The sequence below is a fragment of the Varroa jacobsoni genome, unplaced genomic scaffold (assembly GCF_002532875.2).
Source record: "Varroa jacobsoni isolate VJ856 unplaced genomic scaffold, vjacob_1.0 scaffold_342, whole genome shotgun sequence".
In the NCBI taxonomy this organism is placed as follows: Eukaryota; Metazoa; Arthropoda; class Arachnida; order Mesostigmata; family Varroidae; genus Varroa; species Varroa jacobsoni.
In genome coordinates, this window is record NW_019213244.1 from 135,508 (window position 1) to 147,748 (window position 12,241).

The following is a 12,241-nucleotide window of genomic DNA, read 5'->3' on the forward strand; positions in this document are numbered from 1 at the left end:
AACATGCTCTTTCTCTTTGTAGTACATTTCGTACTAGATTCGTATTTACGATCATGACTTCGTCGGTGTTTCAAGTCATAAGTGTTAGATACACACTTCGATGTTTTAGTAGTAAATATAATTGTTTTACCACGTGCGAAATATTGAATTGAATTCGCTAACCATTGTAAATAGGTTTAGAATTATGGGCGTTCAATAATGAGACGATGGACTAGGATCTTGAACTTGTTTTTGATAGAGAACTTCCGAGAGGGATGCCTTTTTTAATAGATTACACAAACAAAAGCCCCCCCACCAGACCTTTATATAAAACCTATTAATGAGAAAGTTCTCTAACTGCAATATCGAAGGGCAAAACCTGTTGTCAATGATACACAACTACAGATACAGTTCTTTCTTCGAACAGCGATAAAATAATTAACGACCTCACAAGTCTTCATTGGCCCATACAGTCAATTTGCCCCGTTGCACATTGCATATAATTTTCATCGTCATATATATTACTTGCCGGTGAATCACAGTAATTAATACGTACCACAATCCGCAAATCGTACCAAGCTTATAAATACATAGAGTTAGGCCATATTTGTAGAAATTCCAAGCAACAAGTGCTTCTTATCGAATATTGAATTCGTATATCAAAACAACTACAGATAAAAATGATGTAGTTTAATGTTTATTTCGTTGGCAATGCTAAAGAGGTATATGAGCAATCGAAATCTAATAGTTATAAAACAGTGGCCAAGTATTTCCCATTCTAAGGGGAGGGAAGATTTACTTAAACATGTCGGTAACGGAACACGCTCTTTAATATCATCACGAAAGCCACCACGCTCTTTAAGGTTAAATATATGGTCACCAATATTTTGCTGCCGATAGTTTTATCTATATATATATTTTATATATATATATATATATGACAATGGTTTTCGCTTATTTAGAAGATAGCGCAGACCCCATAAGAATCGATCGTGCTCCAGCAAAAAGGAAGCTACAAGCAGGGCCGTGAAAGTCTGACAGCAACGCCGTAAGCGAAATAGGGCGGCGCTTGGTGGAGGCCGTTCAGTGTGTGAAGGTAGCTAAGTGAAAGTGAAGACAAAAGCATCAGATAATCGATAAATGCCCAATAAGCGCTAAATAATACGGAGAATTAGGAGGTACGTAAGCGAAGCGATGGTTTGGCCCAACTATCAGCCGGTAGAGACCCAATACGTCGTAGATATTCATAATAAACCCTGGGGCTGTGTTCCAAAGAAAGAACTAGAGTACCTTAAAGAAAGGATTTGGAAAAAACATTCGCAATTTTGATTCAGGGCAAGTAAGCATCGTCTGATGAAGTGAGGCTAAGGAGCTTTTATGGCAAGTCCTTTTACCGAACACACGTCGGACGCTAAAGTTGATGTTTTTTAAGAATGCACGGGATAAATCATATGCAGAGTTACTTATACAGTCCAAAATAACAGTACCTGCCTAGATGCCGGGTACATAGGCACAATGCCGTTTAGAAGGATTGTCGGATGTCACCGTAACTCCAGCCAGGATTCCAGCCTGGCGGTTTCCTAGTGCAAGGTGGACGTGTGTATTACAAAGAAACAGAACGTTCATCTATGTAGTATTTTCGCAATGGCGATGATGACGATAGTGATAAAAAAATAATTGAAGGGAAATTGGAAAGTGCGGTAGCGAAGGGTTGCTTGTCACTCAGTTGTCATGTCGGAGCATAGGGGCAACATCCAACTACTTCATAGGGCGAATCGTTGTTCCCAAGAATGTACGAAGCTCGTCGAAACGCATCTCAGGCTATTCACGATATTGTCGCGATATTATGCTAGGGGAGGCCGACTGCAGCTTCAGCAACTACGACTTAGAAGTTCAACAAAACGCGCCTTGAACGCTGATGGAAACAGCCACCAACCATTACGGTACGGTAATCATGGATTCTACAACAAGTTGAGCTTTTAAAACTATATGCAGTAAAGCGGTGAGCAGAATGCAAAAGTCTGCGGAAGAGGCATCGCGAATCACTAGGAATCGTGCAGCACATGTACCGCACAATAGCCGATGTTCCAATCAGTACGTGTGAGCAGTTATTCCGGCAGAGTGGTGACTGAGTAAAAAGGAGCAATTAATTTCCTCGATAATTGTTCGTCTTATTAGCAAACCGATGAAGACCAAGATAAAGATGAAGTCAAACCGGAACATTAATCTTTCTCTTTTAAGGTGTTTTGGGGCTTTTAATTTCGGTAGGGGGAAGATAGATATTTCGACCTTAAAAGGTGCTAAAAAAGAATTGGTGGGCGTTCCTCCGCCACATATATTTCACGATGTCGTTTGCCATAGCGAGTTTAATGGTTTATTATGGCAGGTATGATTTTTCCTTCCTGTTGCTGTGTGCATTGTATCATTAGTAGAGATGAGGTAGAATCGTAGTTGTGGATTTAATTTGCGTCTACAAATGAAAAGCTCGCGATCGATTACTAACACCCGCATTTACTTATTATATATTATTCATTTATTCACTGATACGCAAATACAGTGCCTCTAGACAGATGCTTTGCATTTCATGTACGAGTGAAGCCGTTCATTTTTTCTTACCCTTAGATTGTTCGGCGAAACTGCAAAGGCAACGTGTCCTTTTTTTGTTTTTTAACCGTTTGATTCCTCAGCTTAACCGTTTTAAATTCAGTTTGTCCTTGTTTTCGATTCTTTAAGAGAAAACAAGAGGTCAATATGTATTTTCCTTTATGCGAACTGTAAATGAGGTCTATGTGTTATATTTTTGTCCGTTTTCTGTGGCAGTAGTAGATTACGGGTTTTTCAGTACGGAGATCACGAAGATGTCTCATGAGGGACAACTAGATCATCGGTGTGTCATTAATAATAGATGAGGACCAGTTCTAATTGGATCACGAGTGTCTCACTAGTGTTAAGTTCACTAAGTTTCGATAAACGATTACTACATTTTTATTATTGATTACAGTTTTTTCGGATACCTTTTGACGATACGGCATTGATTATTACTGGTTGCAGATTACTCATGAGTGGATCACGAGTTAACTAAGTGTTATCTTTAAATATTGAATTCAAGTTGACTCAAGTATCTTAAAAATTAACAACGTTGCGTGTCATAGGTCCTTTTGCAGATTCTCAGGCTGCGGCTGAGAATCTCTGCCTTATAAATTGTCGAAGATAGTTGATGTACCGATGCGTTCTTGGTGGAGTGGAGAGAAAGTATGCCTAATGCTAAGCACAGATCATAATTGGAAAAGCAATCAAAACCCATTCGGGAAGAATGTCCGGGAGCTGTTTTAGGGAAAGTCGTTTGTCGGTTAGTGGTTCTCGAACGTGTAGTTGTGAAGCGTGTGTGTAGCTCTTACTGATACGAGTTCCCAACGATCAAAATCAATGAAGTACCCTCTGGATTAAGCACTCCTACGAATATTCCCTCGAGACTACTGCAGCGCAAGAAACCTCAGTGCTGTGAATGGACGAATAGATCCACAAAGTCTTACTCGAAGGAATTCTCGTGTCTCCGCACGAACTGCAGGTTCGCCGATACTATGATGCTCTCCGTTGCGGTAAAAGATTAATAGTCTTAGTAAGGTTAGATTTTTCGTATTCTAGATGAAAAACGTTCGCTGTTGACTATGAAAAATTGTTGCAACTACTTTGTTTTTCGCGATTCGGTATTACATTGTATTTGGGAAAAGCCAGGAGAGAAAACCATTTAGGCTTCTTCTGTATTATGTTTTCTGTTAGAATAGATTAGGGCAAGGACTGCTCGCTTGTCGTTAAGCGATGCATGCATAATGTGTATTTACGTGTAGGCTTAATACGGTGCGAGATTTAACATAGGTAACAACATAGGCCAGTGGTGGAATTCATCCAAAATAGAAGTAAGATATATAAACAAGGTACTGAAGAGACTCTAGCTTGATGGCAACTTGAAGCCAATGACAGCCCCCGTTCGAAGACGGTCGGCGAGCTTAGGGAACAACTCTTCTGGGATCTGTGAGACGTATCTTTACAACCTTTCTACGCTAGTCGTTCAGTGTTTACTGTGGTGTTATGCAGGGCGCATGGCATTGATGTAAGTTTGAAATTGCTTCTCCCAGAAGTGAAAGGAAGGGGAAATGGGGGGAATTTAACAGATCGAGGTTTGCGTAACCAGTGATATGCTATGTATTAAAAAAGTTTGAAGAGCCTTTGTGTTGGCAGTTGTTGTTGCTTTTATGTAAGCAACAAAAGCAGAATACAGCTATCAAATAGTGCCCCCGGGCGGAATTTGAAATCTTCTACCTACGCTTGAAAGTGCATGTGGTTAAATTGGAAGCTTAAAAGACAAATGCGCTTTGACTAATCGTATCAGCGGTCTATCAGTATGTGCTTGAGTCAAGGCGCTTTACATTTTCAGTAACTCTTCTTTGCTGGTAGAATAGGCGTTGAACGTTCGTAAGACTTTCTGAGCGTCTTATCTGTGGGACCTTAAGGATGAGCGAAATACGACAGAAACGGTCCGGCATAAATATGCAGCAAGATTTGTAAAGTGGAAGATTTATTTATTTTGTTAAGGACGTGAGATGGATGTTAAACAGTTCCATAAAGTATAGCACAATTATTTTTAAATTTTATTCGACATGTGCCTAGTATACTTTATTATTAGGACGCTACTGCAGCTGAGAAGTGAAATAAATCGTAAATTTATGGTAGAGCGTAGAAATACCTAACCACTATTTTGTGAACAGATTCTGGACAATCCTTCTATAGTAATATTTCGACATAGTCAGCCAGCATTGGACACAATTAATAATAGTAAAATGTACATGCACTCGCGGTCTACAAATGCCATATGAATAAATAAGGGTCCGTATTCTGATCCGATTGTTTTATTTCAGTGGGTCCGCTTGGTCTTTGCCATCGGCCAGAATGTAGCAACGCTGCCCGCGTGAAATGCGTCTCCTGTGGACAAGTGGCCTATTGTAGTTCAAAATGTCTTCGTACGGACGCCGCCCGGCACCGCGCCAATTGCTATCGTGAGTACTTGTATGAATATTAAAACAGTTCAGTTCCTAAGATTCTAATTTATCTAGCATGCGAGGCAACATACGAAGGACTGTCCAATATGAGAGATGGATCTGTTAGAAAAAGGTATGGTGTACGCATTGAAAAATGTGCAATCACATTTAGGAACTGCTTTAAGTTGAAGGGAGTAGTACAAAGTAAAAGAAATATTAGCTGACGCTGTTCAATACATCTACATCAACTTCTCACAAATCCTATTGGAATAATCTCTCTAATTTTTGGAAACTAACTTCAGGTCGTTGCACGCCCTCATTTGATAGAAACGCCTTGTCTGCGATATTTTCCTAGAGCCTGCAGTGTCTGAAGTTCACTTAAAACGGACAAGTCACCCATTCATGGAATGTACAAACTACCCGTTTACGAAGAAAGTGCAATAACACTTTGTAAGACATATGAACAGATACGGAGCTAAACAGAACGTCAATTGAAATTCATCAACAGCTTTTCGATCTTTCATGTAAGAGTTCGCACAGCAACAAAGCTAAGTAGGCCCAGGACAAGGAACTTATACTTGCAGCGTTGTCCATGGTTATGCAATGGTTCATCGTGCTCTGGCCGGCAGATCATAGATTAACCCGTAAATATCCATGCTTTGTTTGCCTCGAGCGATATTTGTGAGCCACGACCATGAGTGAACGACAGTAACCAATAGGCCTTCGATTTTCAGTAGCAACGGATTTCATATTCGCGCCTCATATACGTTTGCTCACGCGTTGTATGGCGCCAGATTTTTACACATAAACGGTCCCCAGCGTGGCCTAATCGAGGGTAGCAACATTTAGTACTACATCACGACGGACCTATTCTAGGAACGACGTAAAGCAGCGTTGTTGTTGCAGACGAAACATGGATGCACAGTTGTTCGTAAGGTAATATCCGTGCGCGTCGTAAGTTGCAGAATGAAATTTATAGAGTACCAAGTAGAAGGCAATGAAACGACGCAATTTTTTTTAGTTATCTAATAAACATACGTAAACGTGGCTGGGCACCAAAGGCGTTAAACGTCTCGTAACTCCTCTTGTCTTTTAGCCTACATCATGTTATTACGTAATGAACTTTTCCCCCAAAGCCATCGCGCTTTACTGTGATCCTTACCTCTAAATGCCAACACCTTTACACCGAGAATATTTCGAAGAAATGGCCTTGGCTGATAGCGGGAGCTTTCCTTATGAAATCTATTCTCAATTCAAAGTCACCTTATATCTTTGGTTTTAGCAAGGATCTACCAAGTGCGAAGGTTGACGAGAAGTCGGTATAGTTTGTTAGATATTAACGAGAATTTGTAGACATGGAGCTAACTGAATTCATACAAGCTGGAAGAAAGGACTTAGCTTTAAAGGAAGAGGCCACCGGTAGCCTTTAGCTGTTAAATAGCTAACATATACAAAAAATAGCCCGATATGTCATACTGAGTTTATAGGGATGAACCCGCAGACAACGCGTAATACAAGAGTTAAAGAGACCACTTATAGGCAGGCCATTTGGCTTTTGGTGAATACTGTACTTTTTTATTGATTACCACTCAATGACTGAATCATGATTTTATGAAGCGTGTATAGAAAGCTAGAGCAATACTTTATGTAGATTTAATTAAGGTCAATTCAGTACACTTCTCGTCGCTAATGATTAATTAAACCAAGATTTTCTAAAGCTATTGAATGAGAAATGCACTCTAACTTAATCATACGTAGCCACTATTGGACGAAGCTCTTCACCAGTGGCTACGGTAGCCGGACACAGCGAGTTGGCCAGCATAGGTGACGCACTATATACACTTATCTTGGAAACACGACCATCCATACAAGTAGTTTTATGAAAAAAAAAAAAATAAATAAATAAATAATCAAAGACTAGCTATCTGTGCAAAGATAAGGCTATGCTGGACGTAGAGCTTCGTCATGTCATCATTGAATTCTGACGAAGAAAGATCCTTCGCAACAGAGTAAATTGGTGCACACCGGCCCGGACCTCCTGAGCATGCAACACTATATCTATCATGATCACGCCACGTGGTCATCATGCTTTAGCAAAAGATACGGCTTGTATCAGTAATTGTATTGGTATTAGTATGCTAACTTCTAGTTAGCATACGAATATACCCACATTAAACAGTAGAATGACGGCATTTATCGGTTTACTTACTTGACTGCAGTATAAAAGGTCGTTGCTTGATGCTTCGACGTTTGAAAATTAAAGTTATTAAAAATAAAATTAAATAACATCAAGGCGTTCATATCATCTGTGTACTGTGGATACGTCTCTAGATCCGATGTTACCAACCATAGGCAATAATTAATCTCTATGGATAATTAGTCATGGACAAGCTTTTTGAAGGCAAATAACCCGGTCAAAAGGTACTGCCCCTTGCGTAGTGGATTCTGTGCAGCGTGTTATTAAAGTCCACATCAACGAATTAAGTCCAGGTAGCGTCCATGCTATTGAGTATTGCTTGTATTAAGTAGTCCCAAACAAAAGCCGGCTTCTGTTACGTCTTTTGTTTTCATGCCTTCAAACAAACTTCATTTAGCTCAAAGGCCACTTCGATTCGAAGCAATTGACGCTAACGAAGTATATTTATCTGTGCATCAAGCAACAGGCCCAGAGTATAACTGCGAAACGCCATGTCCAAAAAAACCGTTTGACATGTGGTAGGATTTTAATAAGCCAAAGATAATCGAAATGATGTCATGATACAATTTTCAGGAAATGCCTTGTTGTAAAAAAGGTGGGCCCCATTGTGTGTATGTAAGCTAGCGTTGATCATACTTCTATAGACGTTCCACACAGAACTTTACTGGCAGTCCGTCACGTATTATTAAGTAGAGGAGCAATTTATGACATCTGAAATGATGCTGGAAAATAGGAGTGCAAGTAAATGTTTCGAATTGCAAGCTTGATGTTGAGAGAAATGGCTGGCTTCAGTACGAAATAAGGTGTGTATACGAGTGGCTTCGAATCTGTGTCCCTAAGATTCTAGCTTTAGTATACTGGACCCTTTATATTACCATTACTGGGACTCGTACACAAATAGAAGTCAGGACAGCTGAATAGGTAGGCGCTTGCAAAATACACCGGCAAGTTTTAGATGCTATAGCCATAGAAATGCCATTCCATGGATATGCCACATAAGACTAACCATTACTACCGTCGTAGACGAAAAATGAAATAAGGACACAAGGTAAAAGCAATAAAAAATAATGTCTGCGAACGTTGTGTCGTCAGAGCTTGCATATAACAACCTCGCTAGCAATTATTTTTTAACTTTGTTTTTACGCTATTGATCGATTTAATCACAAACATTTTTTAACTGGAGAGAAGTAGGCCTTAATCGACGAAGCTCCGCTAAAAAGGCGCCTAGATGCAATAGGTTGATTGAAAGACAACGTCTTTAATATTAAACAGAGTACAGAGAGTGCTGAATCCAGATAGACAATAATTCAGTTGTTCAATCACTATCTCTTTACTTTGTCATGGTCAGAAAGGCATACCACTGCTAGTGAGACCTCACCTGCGACAGAGATAACACGGTTTACACATGTATCCGACTCTTCCTTCGTCATTCCATCAATTATAGGTAACACATCTTTTCGATCACATCACATCGAAAAGGAGATATTCCTCAAGTATAATCGTTGCTACATGTTGTAAGCTAATTATCATTCCGTAACAGTTCTAGCGATTCTCGAGTGGATCCTGACATTACACTCGGTAGACTTATATTTCAATCGAAACTTCACGATTAAACACAGTTAAAAGTACCTAGAAGATTCCACTTTGAAGCGCACTACCGTCGCCAAGCTTAGAGAACCACTGAACACCTTTTTTGGTCTTGTGTACTTTGTACGCATTATGAGCACATGAATATCCGTTTAAAAACTTCTCTATGTTCAGCGATTTAAAAAGATAAAAATTAGGTTAGCGATTAAAGTAGGAAAACGTAGATATTCCTTTATTTACAACCCAAACGGATTTTACTTGATAGACTGGCAGTCCTAGACGTCTTCTTCAACGTAAGATTGAAGAACAACGAAACGACAAATTCTCTCCTGTTTCATAGTTTTTGAACATACATCATAATATAATAGATTCTGTATAGGATTAGCCAATCATAATAGAGTCGCTTGTCACTTTCGGTAGCTCTCTAGAAATCAAGTCAGTAAAGTATGAACTCTGTAAAAAAAAAAATAAAGAATTCGCGAAAAATATAGTTGGTGACCGTACAATAGAAGTTTTTCCCGATCAATCGAGTAGCTAGTGGGTAAGGACGACGGAAGAAACTTCGACCTTTTGTTGTGGTAGGACGGCGTAATAGAGCGAAGAACCGGCAAAAAAAAGGTCGAAGGCACATCGCAGGCGATCTCCCAACGCATGTGAGATGCCAATTATTTATAGCCCTCCGAGGAGCAACGCGGGATAGGGAGAGAGATCGGAATATGGAAGCCGATGGAAGAACGGAAACGGAAGGGGTGGGTGATACACTAGGATCTGTTTGATTTGTATACGAATGAAATTTACTGACACAAGTAACGGAGTAGACCGAAATTACGACGCTTTGGAACGCCCAGTTGGAATGTTTTTTGGCCGCTGTGGAAGTAGCAGTGTGTGCATGTCACGACCGATCTTTGAGCGACACCTATTACATTTTGGATGAAAAGTCACCCTATGATACGCGATAATATTTTGCAGTCGTTACAATCTGCGTCATTTTTTTCTTAGCGAATAATCCATACCACGCAGAGTCGCTTCCCGATGCTGTTTTCTATTTGATTCGTTCTTTCTATCCCTACGATCCGAATATATCAAGAGAATGAAAAATGACGTAAACGTTTTTATCGCTGTCGCAAAACCGTGATGACTCTTGCTTTGCCGTAAAGTGAAAACGGTCGGTATAGCATTGAGAATGAAATCATCTGCTTTGTGGTCTTTTCAAGCGACAGGGTCCTTATCATGAATAACACACGTACCAACGAAAGTTTCGAAGGATGGCCCAACAGCGAACGTAACAAACACCCGCAACAGGACTTCTATTCTGTGGTCCATTCTTGGTCATATTTTAATGCTGGTAGCCTGTCACTGGGTTTAGTAAAACGACAAGTAACCAAATCTTCAATTTTCAGTCACACTAAAATTCTTGCTAATAGTTATTCTATCGATGCTGAAAAATATTATTATAATAAGTGTCTGAATTTTGTAAAATACGTTCAAATTTATTCAGTTTTAGAATTAAAAACACGAATTCAACTATACCATACCTGCATCGTTATCTAGAGGCTGCTGTTACTCGACTCCAAAATTGTGGTTATGATGGCCCTACCGTGAAACTGTTTTGACAATATCTTCGGGAAGTTTAAGGTAAATGAAGCAGGACAGCTTTCTAAATTTTGTCCGGTATCGCTATAAAAATTTAGCAAAATTAGGCCTAGTTTAGTAAAGATATCGCGCACTTAAGCACCGTAATTGACGCCAACCTCAACGTTCATATTTAAATGAACCCAGCGTTTTGCTAGAGTCGTCGTTTTCATAATAAGTCGTAAATACTATCAACAAATTCAAAAACTAATTTACAACCCATATTTTGCTCGTCTTTTTCGTCACCAGGACACGGCCTTTTGATCAATAGGCAAAACGAAAATCTGCTGACGTCCCAACAGGTACTTTGGCTCTATATGCGTATAGCAACAATGATCTCTGTGCCTCTTCGCAGCCTTCCAAAACCCCATAAGAGCTAAAACTGCTCGGCATAATGTCGCATCGATTGCTGTTGCCAGTTCGATAAAGCCGAAACGCTAATATACATCTCCACTGCCGGTCGGCTGTCCAGTCAAATTGGACACGAGGGTCAAAAGAAGCTATCTACAGGTAGACAGATATGTAGCAGTTAAAAGGTAGCGGTGACCATAGTAAAGTCAGGTAAACAAGAATCCGCATTAATAATGGTTACGATTACTTTGAACAAGAGGTCTAGCTACATTGATAAAGTGGTGTTTTATTTTTGTTATTATGGGTTTATCGTCTCAAGAATGGCAAAGGAAGGGGGAAGCTAGATGCGTTTTTCGAAGACTAGATATTGACTGTGGAGGATAAAAGTAATTATAGGAGTAAACAGATTTTGCGACCTAGGACAATGAGTTCTCTTAAGTCTTTCTTGTTCGGTGCACTGTGTACATATTTAATTCATGATGACTATTGGCCGAGTCAAAAACGTCGGACGAACGAGAACGAAACGAGAGATTATGGTTGATTTGCGAAAGTTTAAGGGAAACTCAATTAATTTGCCTGTGGTTTGATCTTCCACGATACCGGTACGACCTGAAATGGCTGCAAGGACAGTGGCTGTAGAGATGTATGTCCTAAATATAAACCTTCGGAGTCCCACGTGGAACAAAACGTCGTGATCTTCTTTCTCTAATTTCGGATTGCAAGCGCGAAATTTTAATACTGCGACGCGTAAATCTATTCGATCATAACATCGAATGCAATACCGCTACAACTTACTGGTAGCTACTTGCGTGTTTAATGTGGAAAAAGAGTGTAGGTGAACATAATACGAAGATATCTGTACAAAAGACCAATGGTCGCAACTTCGACCAAATCGTATGTTAGAGCAGCAAAAAGCAATAGTAGACAAGCTCACTCCTCCATTGACAGCCGTCTATGTTCCCTCGTGGTTTTTGTCTATGAGACCGAAGGTGTTTCGGACCTGAGGGGGAGAGGCTTGTGATAAGCAATGGAAAATGGATCACTAGTAACTCGTAACGTACTGGCGTAGGCGGAGGTGTAAACCAAACGTCGAACAGTCAGAATACATGACATAATGAAGTAGCTGGGCCCACGTTCCTCTGTACCGGCGTTCCACGTAGCGAAGCATCACTTTGTCAGTTGAAAAGAATCGATTCTAAAAAAAAGTCGCCTGCAGATACTAGATATAGGGGGGCGAGAAAAAGCTGCGTTATACCATAACGACTGCTTGATAAGGGGCAAACGGGTTGCAGCGTTGAACAAATCTGATTAAAAATAACTGTGTAAATCAAAACGTATGGGGCAGACTAGCTATACAGCGCCGTGTGCTTTATTTCACGCCAAGAATAATTCAACTGTACTGCTTTATAGTGCTGGCTATTGGAGTGCATAAAGGAAATATATATATATAATATATATA

General features: G+C 39.9%; 1 protein-coding gene across 2 annotated transcripts in view; it reads left to right on the forward strand.

The window, feature by feature from the left end:
* The window catches only part of LOC147753622 (uncharacterized), a 46,413-nt gene that overhangs the window by 17,497 nt on the left and 16,675 nt on the right, over nucleotides 1–12,241 (forward strand). The window contains exons 5-6 of one of the 2 annotated variants that reach the window (XM_086967935.1): nucleotides 4,896–5,033; nucleotides 5,750–8,300. In XM_086967935.1, the coding sequence (XP_086824061.1) occupies nucleotides 4,896–5,033; nucleotides 5,750–5,823 (212 nt within the window). In that variant the 3' untranslated portion in view covers nucleotides 5,824–8,300. Of the gene's footprint in view, nucleotides 1–4,895; nucleotides 5,034–5,749; nucleotides 8,301–12,241 lie in introns of those variants that run through there. The other variant, XM_086967936.1, reaches the window with a different exon arrangement.